The sequence below is a fragment of the Etheostoma spectabile genome, unplaced genomic scaffold (genome assembly GCF_008692095.1).
Source record: "Etheostoma spectabile isolate EspeVRDwgs_2016 unplaced genomic scaffold, UIUC_Espe_1.0 scaffold433, whole genome shotgun sequence".
NCBI classification, from domain to species: domain Eukaryota; kingdom Metazoa; phylum Chordata; class Actinopteri; order Perciformes; family Percidae; genus Etheostoma; species Etheostoma spectabile.
Window position 1 is genome coordinate 269,358 of NW_022605608.1, and position 23,959 is coordinate 293,316.

Below are 23,959 nucleotides of genomic sequence, written 5' to 3' on the forward strand. Positions count from 1 at the left end.
TGTGTGGAATCAATCATGTTATTTTGTGTGGTTAAAAAGAACATTGATATAGGAAAACTGGTCAATTTGACCCGAGGACAACATGAGGAACTTGAGACTTGTGTATTTTTATTTGAGAAAGCTTTTTTCTATGATTTAGTGCAACTTAGAAGCTAATATCAATATAATTATATATTTGTTTTAATTTGCACCTGAAAATGTAAACATGATGATTATTATTATGACTATTTCACTAACTTTAAATTTTTTTTTAAACTTTTTAGTGTGACTATAAATCATCTGTCCAGCCCTTTTGGCCACCTCTGGCATTAACAGCAAAGTTCATTTAAGCTTATGTTAAATAAACTGTGTATAACCTTAGTAGTATAGTAACTATAGGCCATTTTCTTCTAATGATTAAAATGATTAAATCTTACATTTCGCTGCGGAGGACCCTCTTTGAGCCAATTTAGCCTCAATATCCTGAAAAAGTTTAGCTAAACTATCTTGTAGCTAACGTTAGTGGAGAAATCATCACTGCGCGCGCTGTTTGACCGTGTCTCGTGATAAACCCCCGACTCGGTTACATCGGTCATCAAACCCACTTCTCATCAGCAGATATGAACTGTGTTTTGGAAGGAAGTGGTGTAAAAGGTAGTATTAAACAAGAGAAGCGATATGGTTAAATGTTTTTGTAAATAATGTAGGTGTTTTTTTAAAGAATTAAAAAAACTAATCTGCATATAAGTTGTATTAGCTTGTGAGGCTTGTATAAATGTACGACGAAAGACTGCTAGCTTGGCTAATGCAACGTTTAACGTTAGCTAGCTTCTAACTAGCTAATTAGCTAACTTAACCACTATTTCAGTGGTTAGTAGGCAGTTGACCCCTTTATATTGGAATAAAAAGCTATCTTAGTAATAGTAACACATGTACATAACGGTATGTTAACCTTGAATTTCGGTGGGGATTTGTTGTGTTGCAGCCTTTGGAAAAGCTATTCATGCCCTGTCCCGGATTGGAGATGAACTGTGGTTGGATCCCATGGTTAGAGGGGTGAGCAGCACTAACTAAATCTGGAAGGGGAACAGTGTTGAATTATCCCATATTATCAGTAGCAACGATATTCATTTCATATTTTTTTACTTACATGAATGTTATTTTACTCGAGGCCTCTGTATTGGTCTCCAAGTATTGGGCTTCCTTTCTCCCTATATAAAGTGACAGCAAGGAGCAGGACATTCACTGAATCTCTCTCTTTCTGTCTTAAAGCTGGCACTGAGATCAGTGAATTCTGCTCATTCGGCATATGCCTGCTTCCTCTTCTCACCGCTGTTCTTCCAGCACTACAGCCTGGGATCAGCATCAGAGCAGAGCAGTGAATCAATCAAATGCAAACTGGCCATGAAGGTAAATCAGTCATATTGGTTATTCATCTGTAGAGAGCTCATAGTGACATCACACCCTGCTGCAGAGGACACATACTCACCTTTTCAGGATTTATGAGACAGTAGTGGAAGTCTAACATGACATTGTTTTCCCTTCAAGACTATGATTAAAATGTTAAAACGGGGATGACAATCTTGTAGCGCTGTGCAATTACTTGATTTTGCCTCCTAACGATCACAAAAAAGAATAGTACATTACATTTCGCAAGTAAACTCTTATTTTGTTTTTCAATAAGTTCAACAATTGCAACATTTTTTTTCCTCCATAATCAAGCATCCCTATTATCTTGTCTTAAACATGTCTATTTGTGTGTTTTTTTTTAAAAGATTTGTTTTTAACAAACAAATGCATAAAAAAACAACAACCATCAGTGCTACAATACTGGTCTGTGTAGTAAGCAGAAAGAAATGTGACAATATCTATTTTTCTTTTTTTTAAAGTCTATTCTACCTCTTTTCCGTTGTTTGACTTCAATTGAACGTAATGTGGAGCGATGTCAAATATCAATCGGCACTGCCGATGACCGAGTGATGATCCAGTTTTTCTGCAGGCATGGTAGGAAACATTGTATTTTGTATTTTATGGATGCAAGTAAAGGAAAGATTCAGGATTGTAGAGTCCAATCATATTTGATTGTAAAGACATAATATGTTTTATCAATTTCTGATGGACTTCTAAAAACCCTAAATCTTTTTTCTTTACTCGGACAGTTTTCTTTAACCATGTTAAAAATGACTTGTATCAGCTGCAAACACTGCATTACATATTATCATCCCTGGGTGGCAGTGTGAGTGTGCTCCAAATATCTTCTTTCTGCTTTTGTGATAGGCATCACTAAAACCCACAACCTACGTTTTCAGGAAAGTGAGGCTCTGCAGGCAGTGTTTGCCGCACACCTCTGTCCCAATGTGCTGAAAGCTCCTGCCAGGTTAGCTGCTCATTATTCTGTTAATGAAGCTAGAACCTCAAAGTTCTATTGATACAACAATAACACTTCTGGAGTGTTTTGTGATTGTGTACGACAAACTAAATCTTTGTTCTCGTCATGCTTAGAAATCCATCTTTTTGTGATAAGTGGATTCACTGTAAAATCTATTAGGTATATGGTAGCTGCCAGCTGGATTCAACAGTCCAGTCTATTTAATGGAGAGAGAATGGGTGTTCACAATGTTTTGTACCCTCAGCTGGCTCTGAGCAAACAAACACACACACACACACACACACACACACACACACACACACACACACACACACACACACACACACACATACACACACAGCGTCAGTTAAGTGCATTTCATTTTAATCAACCAGAGTGACAAGGACATAAACATTATGTATCCTCCACCAGTAGCACAGCGTTGACATAAGGCTCTCTGCTCAATGCTTAGGCTTATTCTATGTGGGTTGGCATTTGTTTTGCTCTACCTCTGCAGGCTTCTAGGTGATATGGTGATGCATTTCTCTGTGTGCCAGGAGGAAATCACTTTCTCCATGACTCCTCAGAGAGTCACTCTGAAAAATTACTATGAGGGGGAAAATGGTGAGCTAATGTTACTCTGTGATTTGGCCCAGGCCCCCAATACTGTGGCTGACAGATGTCGTAACTGTTGAAAAGTTGCCGTTGCACCAACTTTGAGACATTTGACAACCTAACCTGATAATAGAAATGCTGAATATTTAATACCATTTGACCTGGATGTATTTCTGTCACAGATCACATGAAGACTATGTACACTGAGATGTCCTTACACCCAGACGAGTTTGACTACTTTCAGATCGGAGTAGAGTCGGACATAACTTTCTGTTTGAAAGAGTTGAGGGTAACACATTTATTTTTGGAGGCTCCTTTTATCCTGTCACATGAGAATATCATGTGTGTATATGTGTTTGTGCGTGCGTGCGTTGTGTGTGTGTGTGTGTGTGACTGGCTCAGAAGTATTTTCTGTCTAAGAGATTATATTTCTGCTCCTGTAATATGGATACTCAAGTTCTTTAACAAAGTGTACTTGGCTCTCTGTACTGTTTCCATGTAAACTTTCCCCTCATTACTGTATCTCATCTTAATAGCAAAAATAGTGTGACATAAGTGACGCATATTATATCACTTAATAGAAAAGGTAATTTAATTATTAATTAATAAGTTGCAGAAATGGTTTACACGTTGTGTGGTTTGTTATGAAATATATAACTTTTAAGCCAAAAAGGAATGTGTTTGAATTTTAAGGAGCTGGCTCAACTGAAGTTGATCTCAAACTTTTAAAAAGGCTAGAAAATAAAAGATCAAAACATTGTGTCTTAGAGATCTATCCTACTATAAATGTCACTTCCAGAATGAGTGATTTCTGTCTGAATGAATACACCTCAATTTAAATGACTTTTTTCTGTATTAGCTTAAAAAGGAAGTAAAAGGACTTTGTTGGTCATTTGAAAATTTGGGTAAAAAATCCTTTTGTTAGTTCAGTTAATAAGACTTGACCTGCAGTAACGCCCGTAACGCTTGTCCCTAATGTTCTGGAATGTTTCTTGGTCACCCCGCTGTTAGGCTCCTTTTTTAGCCAGACTAGTCCTCTTGTTCCTGTCGGTTTTGGAAAGCCGTGTTTGGATGGATTAGAAGCCGGGCTTTAGGTTTAAGTCAGCCTCAATTTACTCTTACTTTAGCATTGATATTTTTCTTTAGCCTGATCATTGTAAACATGCCATGGCCCTACTCTCAAAATGATGAGTTATTCAAATTTCACAGTCATGACATGGATGCACACAAGCATAACTCAGTTTGATAGTGAATTACCACTGTTTTTTTTCAGGGTTTACTGTCCTTTGCAGAGTCACATTGCCTTCCTGTGTCTGTCCACTTCGGTGCTGCAGGAAAGTAAGTCTTTGTAGCTCAAGTTGCAAGGATCAACATCAGTCTGTGTCCAAACTGAGTGTGTAATTAACACCAGATTAGTTCAAAATTAGGTCAATTATTTTGTCTGTGGCTGGTGAGTCTGTTTCTATTAACAGCCATTTTACCAATTGACCAATTATGGTGAGTTTTTCTATTGGCTGGTAAAACAGTGAAAGATTCTGGTGATTATGTAATTAGATTTCTGTCAGTGATAGATGTGTCGTTGGTATTGTTTGCAGGCCTGTGTGCTTCTCTGTGGAGGACATGGTCCTGGAGGCTACTGTGGTGCTGGCTACTCTGAGCGACTCTGAAAGCAAGGGCTCCTCTCAGCTTACAGGGACGCTGGCCCCTTCTACCCCCAGGTAACAAACACTCTGCTGTCACTTTTAATCCTGCCCACAATCATTGGGATCTCATCAGCACAGTTGCACAGATTATAAAAATAATATTTTATTGTTATTTTGACCTGGCAGCGTCCTACTCAGAACTAAAATCTTTGTAGGTTTAGTTTCATTGATCCACTCTGACGGTGTATTTGAAAGTATAATTGAATCTTCCCTCAAGGCTACCTGAGCTTCTCTCCTGGCACTCAGTCAAGGCAGTTTGCCGTCATTGCATGTTTTTAGCTTCTTGAGGGCATTGTGTTACAGCAGACAGCCTTGTGTCTGTTACAGAGATAAATAGGCCAAGTCCAGGACTTGTGTTTATGTTGTAAGTTTGTAATCCTTATCCTTATGCTAGCCTGCTTGGCTGTTGTGTAAGTGTCATTGTCCTGCTCTGCTAACTCTCTCTCTGTGTTTTGGGCTCTGGGTGGGTCCTGTGTGACTGCACAGCTTGGGGTCTGCAGAGACATGGCTGACCTGATGAGCAGGCAGTTCTTAATCCACACTGTTCAGGAATTCAACTACAACCTGCACTCTTTAACCTTTATTATGCTGAAGGCGCTGGCATTAGCCATTATGTGTTTTGGTTGTCCCTGATTTTGTGAAGAACACTTGAGGTGATTTTCTTTAAATTTGACATCCACCTGGTTTCAAGGATGAACTAATTGGTCTTGGGCCATGACTCAAGAATGAATATGCTTATTACGATAAACTTTCACATAAATGTCTAACAGGATAAAATGCAGATGTAATGACGTTTTATATCCAGTAGGTTAAAGGTTAACTTCACTATGACATCAGCAAAAACACTTTTCTGGCCATTATTCACAACTCAGGAACTGAATTGGTGACATTAGTCTTGGGTGCCCACCTTGAAACTGTGGTGATTGTATAAATCCTCCGTGCTACTGGGTTGAATATATGTGAAGTATCCATGTTTTTGAATTTGTAGCTTTTTTTGCAGCAACATTCATATGTGCATTGCCTACTGTCATGGCTACAACTTTGTGTGCTATCCTGTTCCTCGTGATGTCCACCAACAGCTCAATGGTTGTGCTGATATTGAGCTTCAGGTGATTGTCGTGGCACCATGTGACGAAGCTCTCTACAAGCCCTGTAAAAAAGTCTCAGCATGTTTCTCACTGGAATGCATTTGAATACAGTCATTAAAATTTAGTGGGGGAAAAACACTTAATACCTTATTAAATTTCTTTAAAAGTCTTCACTGCATATGTTATATAAGCCTGGTCAGACATTGACATTGTAGTCATACAACCGTGAGACGGTAATTCTAGTTTTCTAGAAAACTTGCTTTCCTGCTGCCTCAGGGGCTTTTTTGAAGTACAACTAAAGAAGCCTGAAGTTGTCCTGAAACTTTTCAAAATCAGATTGCTCTCTTCTTCCTGCAGTGCTAGAGGTTGATGACATGTAGTGTGGTTACATGCACAGGGTTGTTTTGTTACAGTGCTCAAAGCCACTTTTAGTAACAGCTAATACAGAGCTACACGCCTGGTTCATGAATGCAATTTGTAAAGGGGAATAAACATAATGTTCTTTAAATATTTTAACTCCTAAAGTCAATAATAACTTAAGGTTTATTAGTCTCGTTATTATATTTGACTGTTTTGGTTAGAATATAACTTAATATCGTGGTTATTGAATATGTTGTTTAGACACTACTTCCACCAAAACGTTTATTAGAGTTGTCAGAGTGGGTGTAGTGCTGTGTGAAATTTACTCTCCAGCCTGTGTCCTCTTTCCTCTGTCTTTTAATTGGCCATTCCATGGCGTTGAAACATCTCCACTCCCTCCATTAGATATTTAAGTAACCATAACCTAAGCTGCATGCTCAGGAGTCAAATTTCACTGAGATATACTGTGACTTCACTGTGTTGTCTGCACTGGGACAGAACTGTTAAATTGCTGCTATAGAACATGGCACTGTAAACCACAATTACACTGCACACTGTGTCATGAATATTTTTGCCAGCATAGGAACTGATTATTACTATTATCTGGGTAGAAAACGCTTGCCGCAGAGATGAGTGTGTTGTGTGTTTCCAGGTGTGCAGATGCTGCTGTTCTACCTGTGGGTTCATGTGAGGCAGACAGCAGTAAGGCTCAGGACATTCCTGCTATGATGGAGATGATACCATCCAGCCAGGGCAGCCCTATAACCAACCTACCTGTTCTTATGCTGCTGCAGCCTGAGACTGATGACCCTAACGGGCGCGGTGTAGCTGATGAGGCCTTTGCCACCGCCACCTTGACTCCTGCTTCCTCCATGGTAACAGCAGCTTCCTGTTGGGTTTTCATTTTTTACTGGTAACTTCTCTGAAGTATGCAGGCTTTAGGCTGCGTTCACACTCACTGCCACAAGAAAGGCCTGAAAACACACACACACCTATTGATGCACAAATGGAGAGATGTCAGAGTCAGTGGGCTGACAAGTGCTGGACCAGCGCCCTGAGCGGGCGGGGGTTGAGGTTGGGTTAAGAGCACCTAGCAGTTCCCAGGAGGTGAAGTGGCATCTCTCCAGCTACCAATCCACACTGTACTTTGGTCCAAATGGGGACTTGAACCAGCGACCCACTGGTTCCCAACCCAACTCCCTACAGCCTACTGGCACACCAATGAACCACCATATAACTGCCCAGGAGTTTGTGTAACAGCTGAATGTTTTCTGCAACTACAGAGAACAGTCCCAAGTCTATTTTGTTTCTTCATTAGGTTTCTTTCTTCTTTTACATCACACAAACATGCCATATAAGTGACACTCCCACTGAAGCACAACCCTGCGGCGAATTGCCGGATGGCTTTTTCTAGTCTACATAGTTCCTTACAGTTTCAACAGGATGGGTGGCAGTGTGAAGTGCTACAGTGCTTTACTTTGACTTCTACTGGAAGTACGCCATGTTGCCTCATCACGTGAGATGTGACTGAAGAAGACAAGCGAGGTGACACTCAATGTGAGGGATGGGACGTCTTTTGTTCCTCCGTGTTGAATGTTTTTGTCTGGGGAATCAATTTTTTGGGCCCTTTTAAGAGGTTCATTAGAATATCATCTTGTCAGATCCGGTTCTAGAGACCTGATGCAACATTCATATTTTCTTCAATTGTATCAAGGAAAAGTAACGACAAATCTAATAACAAAAAGGCAACTAAAAAAACTCATTTCTGATGTACTGAAATATTGTTTCATAAAAAATGTTTACACTTAACTTATGTTGTCTATTTCCATTTAGATCTGCTCCCTCCTGTTCAGGTCCTCAGAGCAAGACGATGATGGTTGTGCTGCCAGACTTCCTGTTCTGGCATGCTACAGTGACGAAGAGGCGAATTTGGAGGAAGACTATACAAGAAGCCCCTCCCTCTGATAACAGGGCTGAGCTTGTGGTCGTTAAAAGTAGGCCACAACATTTAAGTAGTCTGAATGATAGGATCTTAATGAACTTGTATTTGACGTACTTTTAAGTTGTATAAGCAGCATGTCGTTTATAGCTCAACGCTATGGCTTTGCTTGTTTAAATTATTTTCAAAGTGTTAAGTTTCCTTACAATATTCAGTTGGAAATTCAAGAGAATGTATTTATGATTATTTATCAAATTATTTAAGTAGCTATATTGTGGGAAATGTATTTGTAATAGCAGGTAAAAATACTTTTTGCTGTTGTCTTTGAAACCATTACTTAAACATGAAGACACCACACCTGTCTGTTGATGGTAACCGGTAGTATGCCGGATGTCTGAGGAATGTGGGAGTACACACATAAATCGTACAAGGCGTTCTTAAGCATTATCTTTTTCAAGCCTGGAGCCTGAGTTCAGGGAGGTAAAACACACTGGATGCAGAGCTGTGTGATAATTGGTGGATGTGAAAATACAGCCCTAGAGGGATCCAGCATAGAAGTAAACGCCTCTGCAATGTATTGTTCAATACTCAAGCATGCCAAATAGTGTTCTGATCTAACACCAATTGCCGGTTTGTGCTCATATCACAGTCATCTAATACACAAGAACAATAAATACTATACTCTTTATTTAAATATTGTACAGACTTGAAGATTTTTTTTTTTTTTTTTTACAGAGCTTAGATCTTCATTGAACTGTACACCCAAAATATATACAGACGCATGCTCTGGTTGTAACAAAGGGTTTGGAGGAGGACTATGAGAGGTGACAGGGCAGGTATGAGTCAGGAAACAGGAACCACAACACTAACAGTGGCAGTTCCATCTGACTGAGAGAATTGCTTTGTAATATTGTTAAGGCTGCTTAGATTGTCCTCAGTGCTAGAACACTTCAAACTCACATTTCGATCAATCGCTGCTCTTCCATGCCTATTTTTAAGGAGAATTCCGGTTGTTTTTATCATGTAGCTGTTTTTTTTTAAATTTGTAGTGCTGTCAGTAGCGAGACAAATGAAAACAATCGGTGCTGCCTACACCGTGTTATCCTCCTGCTAGAGTTAGCACAGGACTTCACCGGAAAACAGGAAATAAACAGGTGTGTGCACTGGCTGAATTTACTTTTATGCCTTTCTGTCACATCTACTGCAGTCCAATTCACTGTGTTCACTTGGAAGGAATCACTGCACATGGCTAAGCACTGCTGATGACAAATTTAAAACTTGCCCTGTTGAAGCCTGTTGGGTGCTAACTCTAGCAGGAGGATAACACGGTGTAGACTGGACCGATTGTTTTAGCTGGTCTTGCTACTGACAGCCCTCCAAATTAAAAAAAAACAGAGCTACATGTTGAAATTGACCAGAATTCTCCTTTAAAAAGGACACCTGACACTGCAGTCTTCAAGTGGGAACTTGTCAGCTCTAGTAGGAATACAGTCCATCAGATTGTAAACAGTGATCTGAAGATCCACAGGGAGGAGTTTCTAAGCGTTCAATGGCTTTATCACTATTCCTAAGCTCCTGGCTGTGTGCAGAGAAGCAGATTTCAGGAGATAAAAGGTTTACCTACTGTAGGTAAAAATATCTAGTGTTAAGACAGCAGGGCATGATGGGAAAGCTGTTTTGACTCTTTTGGCTACTTAACAGTTTCCAGCTTTGTGCTCAGCACCTGGCACATAGTCAGGGGTTTAAGGAATTATGGACGTTTGCCAGTATCAACCACACCTGATACAAGGCACATTATTAGAACATTACACAAAATACAGATTTTTACTAAGACATATTTTCAACTTTGGGTGAAAGTGGTGGTAAATACAGAGTGCAAATCTATAATGAAAACATGACAATTTTTCTCATGAAATCGGCAGTGACCCGACTTAAAATTGTGCCATTGGAGATTTGAAGCAAGATGGGGAGAGAGAGAGAGACAAAGAGATATGGAAATGCTGATTGTTAACTTTCTAAAGCTACTCTGATGTGGTGATCAGTCCAAAGAATTCAACAATACAACTGAACAAAAAACACATTTAGTCACCTGACCAACTTCCACTGTGTTGAGCTTTTACAGATGCGCTTCTTCAGCTTTGTGCGCTTGAGGCTTGCCACACCGATTCAGCCCCTTTGAAAATGGAGAAGTTTGTAGCCTTCACATCCATTTCATACAAACTAATTACATATATCAATAGTCTTACTGACAAGCACACAAGTGCATTCATCACACATATCCATAGACACATCTCATGTAATCACAATCAAGACTTCTGCAGCAGCAGCAGCAGCTATAAGATTAAAGGGAAGCCACCAGTTTGACACAACATATCTGGCGAGGCTTTTGGACTATAAAATCCTCATCTTAACCACCATTAGGTAACAAAATGAGTGCAAGACTTGAATTGCACTGGCATGGAAAAGACAGCTGCTGCTCTTCTTCATCAAATCATATTTGATCACCCTGCCAAGACACTAACCACAGTTGTATAAATGTCACATACACTCATTTTTTTGCATATATTGAACAAAACATCCTAGAACAGCACACCGGTTCTCAAATATATGCTCCCAGCAGCCACATATAAGGGTCCAGGCTCTTGGACTGAGGTTTTCTATCTACCACTGTATCATTTGCTTGCACAAAGCAGCCCATTTATTAAGCCCTCATCCTGCCTTCTCCTGTGCAGTTCCCTTCTTAACACTACTGATGAACTGTATTGTTTCTCTTCCAGCTGCCCAGCATGGGGCCGCTTTAAAAGTCTACAACCCGTACCATCTGGCTACATCAACCTCGGTCTCTGAGTCTCAGCGTCCTCCCTGCCCAAATCACCCAACCGAGAAAGACGACTTGTCCTCATCAGCCACGATCCTCATCTCCAACGTACCCGATGACTGCTTATCCCTGGCAATGGGATTATCCAGAGAGCACTGGAACAGTGCAAAGATGCCAACAATGCAGCCCGGTCAAGAGGATTCATCAGGCCTCTAGTCCCCTTTATTCAGCCACTCTCTGATGTACACAATCACAGAGAAATGGGCATGTAGGAGTTTTTTGGGGGGCAGAAGGGGTTGACGGTCAGCTGGGGGATGAGGCAGAATAGAGTCAACACATGTGGGTAAAGCATCTGACATCAGTCCTTCATCCTGACCAGCAGGAATCGACGCAGTCCATCACCTGCAGAGGCCCCCCCTGTCACAGCTCTATAGATTCTAGTCGGTGTATTCTGCCACTATAGACAGCAGCACTGTGATGTCATCTGGCTTTCCTCCTGGGTAAAAAAGAACAATATCCTGTTAGGATGTGGCTAAACTAAAATGTTTTTAATATTTCAACCTAGAAAATTGCCATGTCATGTACCATTGTCCATCTATTTAATAAAGCTTTGAAAGCAAAAAAAAGCACATACGCTTCAAATTCGATTCGGTCCAAGTAGAACTGAGACACTTACCTCTTACATTCAATCCGTTGTCACAGGCAAACTGTGCAAACGGCGACATGTAGTTGGGGTCATACGCCAGTACGTGGGCCTGCTCTGCAATGCTGCGGGCAGTCTGCTGGATGCTCTCATAGTTTGTGTTCTTTGGAGCCAAAAACAAACAAAAGCAGGCATGAAGTTTGTATTGTGGACATGGTTTTAATTCACTCAAGCCATCCAACCTGTTTGGGCCTCAGTGTGACTCACCTTGAGTTTCTTCAGCTCTTGCAGGATCATGTAGTCAGGCATGTTGTCGAAGAGCCCGTCGGTGGCGGTGAGGATGATGTCACCCAGCTGGACGTCGAAAGAAGAGCTGTCTGCTGCGTCAGGGCTACAGGGACAGACACAGTCAAGTCAGGCACAGGACGCTGCATGCGATGAAGTTGGTCATTTCAGTGAGTCAAAAATTTTTTAATGTTTTTTATCTCGCAGTGAAAACTAAAATACAAACTAACACTAGCATCCTCAAAGTTGTGGCCGTTTAAGCTTATTCTTTCTCCCTTTACAACCCCGTCCAGGAACTCTGTCCCGTCTGACCTGATAACTAATCTGAATTTCTGACCCAGATTCTCCTCTACCTTCCGATTATAGCACCTTACTCTACCCGGTGGGAAAAATCCACTGACAACTTAGAAAGATAAGACTCCCAATTGCTGCTGATATTTCATTTTGATTACATAAACTGTACAGAATGAGGACAAATTCAAGGAATCCTCATGTTTTTAATTAAAAAACAGATTTATTTTTTTTGAATGGACATTCGTGTTCAGTGAAACATGCTTCAATTACAAATTACAAATACATAGGCAGCAGGACCCAGTCCGCTTAGCCTCTCAGTGTCAAGTTTAACTTCTTGGAAAATACCATTACTCTGCTGCACTCCCCCGAGCCAGTTATGAATGTTATTTATTACAAACTGCATCATGAAACATTGAGCCAAAGCTCTCAGGGACAGCCTGTCCTGTGACGACTCTGAAATTACAGTTCACATGTAAGAAGGAAAGAAAGAAATACTGCAGCTAGGTAGAGCAATAGAAAGACACTATTACATATGCATTATGGGTACCTACAGTTAGATACAGTGGCTTGTGTAAGTTTACACACCCATGCTAAAGTTTATACAAATAAGAGGAATAAAAAAAAAAATTGATCTTAACGGCTTAATTAATAAAAATTAGGAAAATCCAACATTTTAAGGACACCACTTTCCTTTGTGAATGAATAATGTATTGTAAATAAATGAATGTTCTTCCTTAAAAAACAGGGGGCATAAGTATACACTCCATGTTAAATTCCCATAGATGCAGGCAGATTTTTATTTTTAAAGGCCAGCATTTCATGGATCCAGGATACTATGCATCCTGATAAAGTTCCCTTGACATCCACGATGAGCCAAAGCCATTTCTCAAATGCCACCACAGACAAACAGATTGGATAATCATACAGTGAAAGCTGTGAAACATATCTTTGTTTATAATTGCAATGAAAACTAATTTCATGAATTCACTTGTCTCTTCACTAGAGAGGGTGAAGTTGCCCACGTAGCGTAAGAATACATAGATTTGGCTGCATGTCGAAAACACAGAAAATAGCTGTTGTCACCGTTTCCCTTTCCACCTCAACATGCTCCACGCCGTTTCCTTTTCTTGTATTAAAGGAAAGTTGTTAGTGCACTTCAGTTTTGACCCTTGCACTCTTTGAAATTGCTATGTTAGTGATCGAGGATTGGAAGCGTAATCTGCCACTGTACTCAGTGTAAATCACAACTATATGACTGACTGACTGACTGACACACACACACACCCCAACTGAAGTGGTGATGCAGAGACTGAATAAAGGTCCGTAATAAAATTTAAATAAAACATTCAACACTCATTCTGTACCACTAGTGACATGCAGTTCAGTTTCATCTTCCCTCAGAAATGAGTTTAAGAGGCTCAGAATAATCTGCCTTGGTTCAAGACACATGGAGTGAAAAGGTGGCCGAGGCTGCTGCAGGATTGGCTGTAACTTCTTGGGGGGGGGGGGGGGGGGGGAGTCACTCAGCCCACACACAGACTTTGACCCGAGTAAGAGGGAGAGCTTGGCAAACATCCAGCGCTCGCCCTGCACTCTGACGTCTACTGAGCTATGGCTTGGCACAGGGCAGCAAGTGGCCCCTGACGCACTACACTACAGCTCGACACGGTCACCGTCATCATTCACCAAACACTGTTACACTACAGCTCGACACGGTCACCGTCATCATTCACCAAACACTGTTACACTACAGCTCGACACGGTCACCGTCATCATTCACCAAACACTGTTACACAACAGCTCGACACGGTCACCGTCATCATTCACCAAACACTGTTACACTACAGCTCGACACGGTCACCGTCATCATTCACCAAACACTGTTACACTACAGCTCGACACGGTCACCGTCATCATTCACCAAACACTGTTACACTACAGCTCGACACGGTCACCGTCATCATTCACCAAACACTGTTACACTACAGCTCGACACGGTCATCATTCACCAAACACCGTTACACTACAGCTCGACACAGTCATCATTCACCAAACACTGTTACACTACAGCTCGACACAGTCATCATTCACCAAACACTGCGGTGTGGCGCGTTGTTGGCTGAGCCTTTGTTATATCTGTGTGTGATTGTATAGCTGTATTACACCTAATGTATGGAACACTTAGCCTCCTCTCTATCAACTGTTCCATTTACTATTGGGAACAACCCCCCCCCTGCTGTATGTACTGTCCCCAAACACCAGTTTAGAGTTTATTGGCAGCAGGTGTACGATGTACTGCCTGTTGGTTGCCTCACCTGTCACTGAGGACGGCTCCTTCGGCCCCCGGGGGGGCGATGGACAGCTGGAAGGGCGTGTTGAAGTAGTGCTGCTGCTCGTCCGAGCGGTGGACCACCTCCCCTCCCCGGACCAACAGGAAGCCCGAGTCTCCCAGGTTGGCTGTGTGCAGCCGGTGACTCTGCCGGTCCAAAATCACAATGCAGGCTGTGCTGCTGCCTGCAAACGTACACAGACACACACATTTCCTTTCAGTTCAAAATGTAAATAAAACCCAAATATGGTGTGCATTGTCTGGCTGGGTCTAGTGGTGTGTTCCAGTTGAACAGGGAAGAAATTCAAACTGGAAGAAACGCCCCGGTGAAGTCAGATTTCCAACCGGAAAGTTTAAGAGAACCTCACCAACCCCAGACATCACAATCCAACATGGCTGCCCCAAGCATCAACAACAGTAAAATCTGTTTCAATATTCTGTTCATTAGCACTTTTGCCTAGTTTGTGTCTCATTACATCTGTCGTACGCACAGTACTGTCCATCTTCTATCTGGGAAGACAGATAATGCGTTGTTATCAACTGGTATTGCTAACAATAGCTAACCTGGTTATTAGAGCCTGACCGCTAAAGGATTTTTAAGGCCGATACCGATACAAATGTTATTTAAAAATCTGATATTCCGACATATTTATAAAAAATCCAAAAACGTGTAACAAAACATAAAAAGATTTCCCTAACATTTATTATCCGTTTTTATTTATGAGTTCTCACTAAATTAATATGATAATTTGTTTTATTGTCACAACGGAACAGAGAAACATCAAAATATATTAAAGTTCTGATAAATAAAAAAGTATAAAAATATAAACTTACGATATGAAAATTCAAGTAAGAGTGTTGCCAACAGGGACGTTGTAGAGAGCCCTCTGGTGGACAGACTATGCAACGCCAACACGCATAACATGGCGTTTTTATTTTATTTTTTAAATAATCATTTATCAGAATTATTTATTTGTCATTATAAATTATTCAGATGAATGAATATGATTTTTTTTTATATTACATAAATTCTGATACCAATAGTTCGAGAAATGCCTAAAATCAGGCTCTACTGGTTATTGCCCCCGTTAAATATAAATTGTTTTTTAACTTGTTACTCAAACACGGTCAACTCTGGTGTGACATCATTCCCAGTTCCCACCACCGATGGATGACAAAACTAGAAAGTATTGCTTTAAAAAGAGATCAGAAATGTTCTCATGCAGGCTACAATTTCTTTTCGATCTATTTTAATACATACTTTTCTTAAAAATGCCTGGATGGAAACAAAGCTGCAAACAGCCTGAAAACTGTCTTTTCCTCCGAGCTTTCTACAGCTACAAAGCTTAGACGATTACTCTCCGTTTATGGAACGATAGCCATCTGAAGTGTGTTAGGAAGACTGATTAATGGCGTTAGCCTGAATACACAAACTTGATGTACCACAATCGGCGTAGTGGTTTGAAGAATGATGACATGAGCCGGAGCAGGCGGATAAACGTGCAGCCACACCCTGCTGCTGAGTCATCCGGCCCACCGAAATATGCAGGGATCAACCTTGAAAAAAAAAAAACTCACGCACTGTGACTCACTCCCTTTCTTCGCAACCCCACACCCACAACCCCTCACACACAATGGAACAGCATAATACAGGGTTGTTTTCCCTGCTGCACATGTGATAAAAAGGGATGGAAAAGTACTAGCAGTGGCAAAGATCTGTTCCCAAAACATGCAGTCACTGATGTTCTACGTTTGTGTGTTCGCTTTGTTGTTGGGAAGTGGCGTGAAGGAGGAAAGGGATTCGGAAAGTGTCCCTGCGTGGAGCAAGTCAGGACATGAGACATTCCCAGAACTTCTTAATGCGATCTGGTGGTCTCTGACTCATGATGAAAAAATCTCCATCCAGCCACCACTTAAGTGAACAGGCGGAACAACCTAACCCTCGACAGTGTGCTCCAATCCAAACCACATGGAAAATGTACGGTTTCCGTGCCATGCGCAGTATGCCCTTCACCACTTTACTGTCCAGCAGAGTGCATGGTATGGACCTAAATCAGTTTAGTGAGGTTTTGAACAAGGTTAGAAGCAAGGAGTAGGTAAACCGTAGGAGTATCCCGGTCTGCAATCCCACAATAACATGTTTAATACAAAACAGGTCAGAAAAGGAGGAGACCTTGGCGGTCTTTTTTATAATCATCACACTAGATAGGATCATCACATTAACTGTAGAGGAATGAATAGGGGGATGACCAGTAGGGCTGGGTATCATTGAAAAATGTTTTGATGGTTCCTAAACAAGACTTCTTTTTATCCCAATTTTGTAAGACATTACAGCACACATCTTATTTATTTTTTTTTAGCTCCTACTACGTGAGCCCCGTCTCTGTGCGTAACCTATAGTTCTTCCTGCCGTTAGACAGCCAATCCCAATCTGTATTAGATCTTGGTGGAAGCATCCTGCATGCTTATTGGCTCACTTACGCTGATGAGATTTACTACTTAGGTTTAGAAATTTGGTATTGAATGACGAGGCATTTTTTGATGCTCGATACTTTACAAACAATTCGGTTGGTGCCTAAAAAGGAATTAAAAGTGGCACCGAGCCCTAATGACCTGTGCCACGCGAAATCGGCAGACACAGAATTCCCCACAGATGTTCAACAAAAAAGAAATCTCAGAATGTTAACACACCTCCACCCCAAGCAGATAAACAGTCCGTTAAATTCTGCAGATTTTCTGGATCACCGCTAAAAAAAAAACAGAGCAGCAGCCAAACACCCAGACGTCCTGGTCCCACAGATGGTGGACATAGCTTGAGCACATTGATGCTTTCCCCAGGCACTGGATATGAACATCCTCATAAAAACAAAATGTATTCTACAGTATAATGCATTGATAGGGTCCTGTCTACTTTAAGGTGTAATATGAACACTGGGATCCTGTGTGTCCGGTGGCTTTACTCACCCAGCAGGGGAACTTTGTTCTGCAGCAGCTCGTAGTAGCTGCTGGTGAGGACTCCCACCGGGTTGCTGGGGACGAAGCGTCCTTCCTTCACCAGCCTCTCGCATGTCTTCATCAGTGTGCCTGAAAACTGCGATGGGTCTACTCCATAGTCACGCCATCCACCTACTCCATCTGCGACACCTAAAAACACATGTTTTTCTTAATGATTGGAATTCATAATTTTCAGCTTAATAAAAGTCAAACAACTCCCCCTTCTTCATGAATGAACAGGAGAGGAATCTAAATCAAATAAATATGTGGTGTGACCAGTCTTTGCCTTTAACACAGCATCAATTCTTCTCAGTACACTTGCAGACAGTTTTTGAAGAAACTCGGCTGGTAGGTTGTTCCAAACATCTTGGAGAACTAACCCCAGATCTTCTGTGGGTGTAGGCTTCCTTACATCCTTCTGTCTCTTCATGTAATCCCAGACCCACTGGATGTTAAGATCAGGGCTGTGTTTTCCATCTGCTGCACTAAGTTTCCTTGGCTGACCACTGTGTCTATGATCCTCAACGTCGCCCTACTTTTTACAAGTGTACCTATAAGAATTGATGCTGGTTTGAAGGCAAAGGGTAGTAACACTAAATAATGATGTGGTTTAGATTTCTTTTCTTGGCTCACTTTTTTAATTTAATTGATTAAAGCATTCTTAGTTTACAGTATTTTTCCCCACACCTGCCTAAGACTTTTGCACAGTACAGTATGAATTAGGTACTGTGCCCAATACAGCTTCTTTTCTTTTTATAACCGGCTCAAGTGCAAACAAGCTCAGAAACATAATACTCATTCTTGACATTGCTCAGACTTGCTCCACAAGTGAGGATCTTGTGAGAAAACAAGAACAATGCCATGCAGCTGCACAATAAAGAAAAACAATGGTCACTTTCACCAAGATGCAAAAAGCACATCCAGTACAGAAAACAGAAAGACGTGTTCAAGAAATCAAGGAAATGTCACAGAACACATAGAAACAGCCTCCGTCAGTGAGAAGTTCCTCTTTGACGGTCACTGTTTCAGTCATTCCTGACTCTATTATAAAAGGTGACTTCATCTGATCTTCAGGGTTCTTTTCAATTTAAACATAGCTAAAGGTTGTTTTTTTTATATGAGGAAATGATCTAATTGCGATTATTTTGACAGATATTGCAATATGAGTCGCCATATTGAAGGGGATGATCAGTTTTGTATCATTCTCATTTTCACTGAAAAAAATCCCAAAAATAAAAAAAATGATTTATAGTATGATTTTTGCGAGGAACTGTACTAGGGGTGGGAGTCACCTGACACCTCCCGATACGATATCATCACGATACTTATGCCACGATACGATGTTACGATTTAAAAAAGTATTGCAATACATTGCAATTTATAACCTTTTTTCCCCAACTTCTACTTTTTCCCAATTTCAAGTGATGTCCTCGAAAGGAAACTGTCAAAATCTTTTTTTTTATCTAAAAAGAAACATTTCTGTTTGTTCATCTCACTTAAATTGTCTCCCTGCTAAATGGGATTGTCAAGCAGACAATATATCACGATACTATGCTGTTTTGACCCCCCCCCCAAAAAAAAAATCTTTAGTGTGTAGATTACAGTTTGTAATTGGGATGTTTCTGAAGCATTACAATACTTAATTCAGAATGGTTTGATACATATTTTGCCTTTAACAAAAAAAAATGGGGCCCCAACTGTGATATTGCACCCCCCTGCGATTTGGATATTGCAGTACTCCATATTGCGATTTTGATTATATTGCGATTAATTGGAAAGCCCTACTTCAAAACATAAAATCTGTGATTCCCCAAATAGCATAAAACATCTCCCCATTGCAAGCCTGCATTCATCCTACTATAGAAACGTTAATTGTTTTGTGGGTTAATAAAAGCACTTGTTCCCATAGGAGCATTTGGTCAGGTCGAAGATTTTCCTAGAAAGGAAACTTTAGCCCTCTTACTCCCAGGAATGACCATACAAGGATGGCCCTCTGCGTCCCATCAGCCTGTGCCAGAAAACAGGACAGAGAATCAGGCTCGTTCAAAGCCAGCACACAACTTTGTAACTAATCTACTAAGACCTTCCAAAAAAAAACTAATAACCTGGCTTGGTGAAATGCTTGGTCCTGATTTTTTTTATTTGCTTACTTGTGTGTATTGACTAGCACAGTGTGCATCAGCACACAGACATGCAGCAGGGCTGCACGGCCCTGCGTTTGTGTTAAATAGCAGGTTGTTTATGAAGGACTCGAGGTCTCTGAGCTGGAGAGCCATTTTAATCCAAAATAGAGACTTTAAAGCCCGCATTGTTTTTGTGTACCTGACAATGACGGCGTAAGGAATGCATTCTCCACACAACAGAGATGCAGGTTCCAGCCTACCTAGCTGAGAGAAAATGCAGCGGTGTGTCGCAGGTCATCAATCCAGAACAAAATGCAAACAAATATTTAAGGTAGCAGCGGATATGGGAAAGCACCCACTCTGTTCACACAGTGGCCACTTCCACGAGCCTTCTGAACTGTAACTAGAACATTATTTTTGCGCGCACGTGCAATCCAACCTTCGAATAAGGTATTTCAGCCTTCTGATAAAGAGGGGTGACCTTTATTGTTATTGCTTGTCTAGCTAACACTCACCCAAAACATCAGCGGTTCTGTGTCGGGCGATGAAGCATGCGTCGTCCCCATAGCACATCCCTTTCTTCAGGATGCCTTTACGAAAGTCCTTGCCGAAGCCACAGCTCGCTGTCACCAGGCTGTAGTCGCGGCCGTCTGTCTGAGAAAGTCCGCCGATGACAGCTCTGGCCACAAGTCTACCGTACGACAGGACGGACAACATCACCTACACACCAGCTCCTACCAAACAAACCGGCCAAGCTAGCAACCCTGCTAGCCTAGCGGCGATGTCCAATGTTGACTTGCTAACGTGAATGGAGATGTGCGGCTGAGCTAGCCAAGACACTGCCGCCGACAACTACAGCCGCCACGCACGCATACACAATGCCTTCCGCTGAGACTCGGGGAGCTTTGTTCCTGTGCTGTGATATCTAGGTGGGGAAAAAAATCACCGAAAAAAGTCGCCTCTTCCACTCCAAAAGACCCGTATGTCCTGGTTCTCGGCGGCCATGGTGTCAGTCATGCCTTTGAGACACTAGCTATATAACACAAAGTGCGAACCGGTTGCCCTGTGGCCTCACACGCTGAGCTCGGCTCTGCTAGCAAGGTCTTGTGACTGCTCTGACGTCAGAGATCGTTACGCAACCTACGTTTCCTAATAAGGAAATACAACTTCAGTCAGCTTTATCTTACGTAATACAAATATAAGTGGACAAATTAAGTTAAAATGGCTATGTATTTTTTTTTTAAATATTACGTTTGTTTTCATACAGACTTTGCCTTTATGCAATATTTCACACCTCACTTGCTGAATTGGATTTTGCACTATATTCTGTCTCCCCCTTGTGGGTGTTGCTGATGGGAGCCCTTCTTAAGTAACATCCAAAAGCAATTTACAATTGCATTTCAGTTTGTATTGTGATTTTTAGAAGCTCAAGTTTGAACAAATGACATTCAGATACAGATATCGCCCTAAAATACACTCAAAGTTTATTAGAAAGATTTAGACATTACAAGAGTGCTTATTTATTCATTTAGTTTAGCACAAGACTTGTTTAAAAATTTAATGATGCAGTGCAAGTCAATATCCTATGACACCAACAGTAAATAAACTGTAAATAAAATTGTATATAAGTAAACAGGTTTTTTGTGACTTTTCCCCATTGGTTTTCATAGCCATTAATACCGACATTACCGTGAGAAAAAGACAAATGAATAAGACATGAAAGGAATTGGTAAAATTGTGCACAGCTTCAAACAAGGCATTCCTGTGCATAAGTAGCCGTATTATTGAATTTTTCCTGATTGAACAGTCATATGTGGCAAAGACTAGCTGCAAAATGGAGTGCAAAACACCTGAGGTTTTCATGGTGACATATCAATTTACCCCTGTGAACAAAACAACAAAATAGTTTGCTTTCATCGGGTAGGAGTGAACATCTTTTCAGTATTGGCAACACGAAGGAGAACCAATTCTTCAAATGCAGAAAATGAAAGCAAAACAGAGGAATGAGACTCCAGCAATTTGTCACCCCCACTCATTTCTTGGCTTGCTTGGTGACCATGTTGCGGGGGGGAGTCACAGGACGGCTGCCGTTGGGCTTCTTCTTCTCAGCTGGTTTCAAAATCTGCAAAAGGAATACGGGTTGCTGTCAAACACGCCTAATAAAGACTTAATGCATACACTTGTACATCAAGTAATTTTAGAAAAAATGTAATTTACACTTACTGTGCTAATGTACCATATACGTTGCAATTGGACAACAATGAACTACCTACTAATTAACTGGTTGTTAGTAGTACTTAGTGTTTAATGTGCAAGCGCTTGATCTTAAAAAAGTGGAAATAAGGCTAATTGTCTATATAGATTTGGTAAAAGAAATGATACCAATGTGCAGGATTAGGAGACAAAATGTCAGTACATTTTATTTTATGAGCTAATGCGAGTATTTTAGGAAAATATGATTTACAAATAGGCATATTTGCCTTTGCACCTTACCTGAAAAGAGCACATGAGGGTCTCATCCACACTCATCATGGCACCAGCATTGTCAAACTCTCCACAATAGTTAGGCGCTGAGAACAAAGTGACAAGCTGCCTCTTTGCGAAGAATTCATAGCCATCCTCAACAACCTGCAAGTGAGATGATGAAAGAAGAAAATACAGGTTTACATACTAAGAAAACCACTCCCGGAATCAATGTTTTGTTATGAAGAGTGTATGATATAGTCCTGTGCAATATATTTTTCAGACATTCCTTTGGCCCTACTTCTTCAAGTCTTTTAATTGTTTTCAAATAAAACGGGGGGGGGGGGGGGGGGGGGGGGGGGGGGGGGGGGGGGGCAACCAGGGGTCTTTATCTTCAAGGGGTCACAACCCAAAAAAGGTTGAGAACAACTGTCCAGCACATAAAGTGCGGTATTGTGCCAGTTCTCTGCCAAGTATGTGTTGTACTGCAGTCCTTGTGTCAAGTGCATTCAGCATTTAAAAATATCTACAGCCGTGTCACATTTCTGTTTATAATATTTATATCTATTTATTTAACATTGATTCAGTCCTCACCATCAAGTACCTGGTGCTCTTTTTGATGTAGCTTCTATTGTACATTTGTTGTTTTATAAAGTTAATTTTGGGGGTGTTCTGCCTTTATGGGCGTGGGAGGTGTCGGGGGGGGGGGGAAGAGAGAGACATGCAGGGAATAGTCACAGATCGGACTTGACCCCTGGACCTCTGGGTCGAGGCATAAATCTCTTTGTATATGTGCGTCTGCTCTACCAACTGAGGCAACTTGGCCATGCATATTGACTTTTTATGTAACTGAGTCTTAATGTGTCCTGCCTTGGAGTGATATGTCTTTAAAACTTTGAATGAGCCCTTTTTAACAGTACTCTTTGCAAATGCAAACCAAAGACACATTTGTGCCTGTTTGCACACAAAAAAAAAAGTATGTTCTGTTCTAATGACAGAGGGCATAGTGATTACCTGATGGGCACGACAGATCAGATCCAGGTCATGCTTGTGCAGGAACTTGGCCACCACCTCTGAGCCAAAGGTAAATGATACACCCCTGTCGTTCTCCCCCCAGCCCAAAACATCCTTGTCAGGATCAGACCAGAGCAAATCGCACAGCAGACCTTGGTCGGGCACATCAGTGGGGCGCATGATGCGTCTGATCTGCTCCATGGACTGAAGGTCAGGCGAGAGTCCTGAAACGGAACAGAGGTAAAAGTACAAATAAACACACTGATACTGAGGCCGATACCTATTACACACGGGTAAGACCTGCGTCACAAACTGCAAAGACTGCATTACTTAAGGACAAATGGGAGTGGCTGACATCAAAAAGTACAAAAAAAACAAAACACACCTCCGTGGCAGCAAAAGATCTTCTCATCAACAATGGCGGCAATGGGGAGGCAGTTAAAACAATCTGTGAAGGTCTTCCAGAGCTTGATGTTGTACCTTCTTTTACCTAAACATTTCAGGGGGAAAAAATTACATATTTCAATTATTTTTTAGCAATAAGGGCCCTTCTACTACTGCACATGCGCCAAGCTCCATCAAAGACATTGTCCATATAGACGGTGTGAAAACTACAGAAGTAGGGCTGCACAATATCAGGAAAATATCAAATTGTGATACTTCTTTGGACTGGTATTGTAATTGAGATATGATTCACGATTTTGGAGGGAATGATCATTTTGTATGATTATTCTCATTTCCATTGAAAAATATTCCACGGTGGCCGACAGGGGCAATAGCACTGCAACTTAATGAAACACACGCAAATGGACAAAACACAAGCAAATTAAGAAAACACATTCATAAAGTTGACAACACATGCGCAGCATTTAGCTTTTTTCACCCACTGCAAATCCACACAACAGAATCAAATACACAAACGTGCTGAAAATACAGAAATGATT

The 23,959-nt window shown here is 41.2% G+C and overlaps 4 protein-coding genes across 5 annotated transcripts in view; 1 reads left to right on the forward strand and 3 right to left on the reverse strand.

Annotated features, from left to right (window-relative positions):
* Positions 1-381: 381 nt before the first annotated feature.
* On the forward strand, positions 382-9,046 carry LOC116686658 (cell cycle checkpoint control protein RAD9B). 2 transcript variants are annotated; one of them, XM_032511681.1, is made up of 11 exons: positions 382-633; positions 965-1,035; positions 1,252-1,389; positions 1,869-1,983; positions 2,257-2,356; positions 2,865-2,971; positions 3,145-3,251; positions 4,236-4,300; positions 4,558-4,680; positions 6,766-6,988; positions 7,947-9,046. In XM_032511681.1, the coding sequence occupies exons 1-11, from the start codon at positions 600-602 to the stop codon at positions 8,076-8,078; spliced, it is 1,215 nt and encodes a 404-aa protein (XP_032367572.1). In that variant the 5' UTR covers positions 382-599; the 3' UTR covers positions 8,079-9,046. The 2 variants fall into 2 exon arrangements, with proteins under 2 accessions (XP_032367572.1, XP_032367573.1); XM_032511682.1 differs by lacking the exons at positions 2,257-2,356; positions 2,865-2,971 and having other exon boundaries at positions 7,947-8,192.
* LOC116686662 (myosin regulatory light chain 2, ventricular/cardiac muscle isoform) overlaps positions 6,530-23,959 on the reverse strand; it is a 27,577-nt gene continuing 10,147 nt past the window's right edge. The window contains exon 8 of the mRNA XM_032511685.1: positions 6,530-6,560. The gene's annotated coding sequence lies outside the window, so the exon portion shown is untranslated. The remainder of the gene's footprint in view (positions 6,561-23,959) is intronic.
* On the reverse strand, positions 9,874-20,656 carry LOC116686660 (protein phosphatase PTC7 homolog). The gene is made up of 6 exons (XM_032511684.1): positions 20,054-20,656; positions 17,386-17,565; positions 14,408-14,606; positions 11,781-11,904; positions 11,547-11,676; positions 9,874-11,366 (listed from the first exon to the last, which is right to left on the reverse strand). Exons 1-6 carry the CDS (start codon positions 20,253-20,255, stop codon positions 11,308-11,310), a joined length of 894 nt encoding a protein of 297 aa, XP_032367575.1. The 5' UTR covers positions 20,256-20,656; the 3' UTR covers positions 9,874-11,307.
* Positions 21,000-23,959, reverse strand: part of LOC116686659 (serine/threonine-protein phosphatase PP1-gamma catalytic subunit A) — a 5,409-nt gene continuing 2,449 nt past the window's right edge. The window contains exons 4-7 of the mRNA XM_032511683.1: positions 23,401-23,505; positions 23,016-23,239; positions 22,032-22,166; positions 21,000-21,660 (exon numbers count right to left, since the gene is read on the reverse strand). Coding sequence (XP_032367574.1) covers positions 21,571-21,660; positions 22,032-22,166; positions 23,016-23,239; positions 23,401-23,505 — 554 coding nt within the window. The 3' untranslated portion in view covers positions 21,000-21,570. The remainder of the gene's footprint in view (positions 21,661-22,031; positions 22,167-23,015; positions 23,240-23,400; positions 23,506-23,959) is intronic.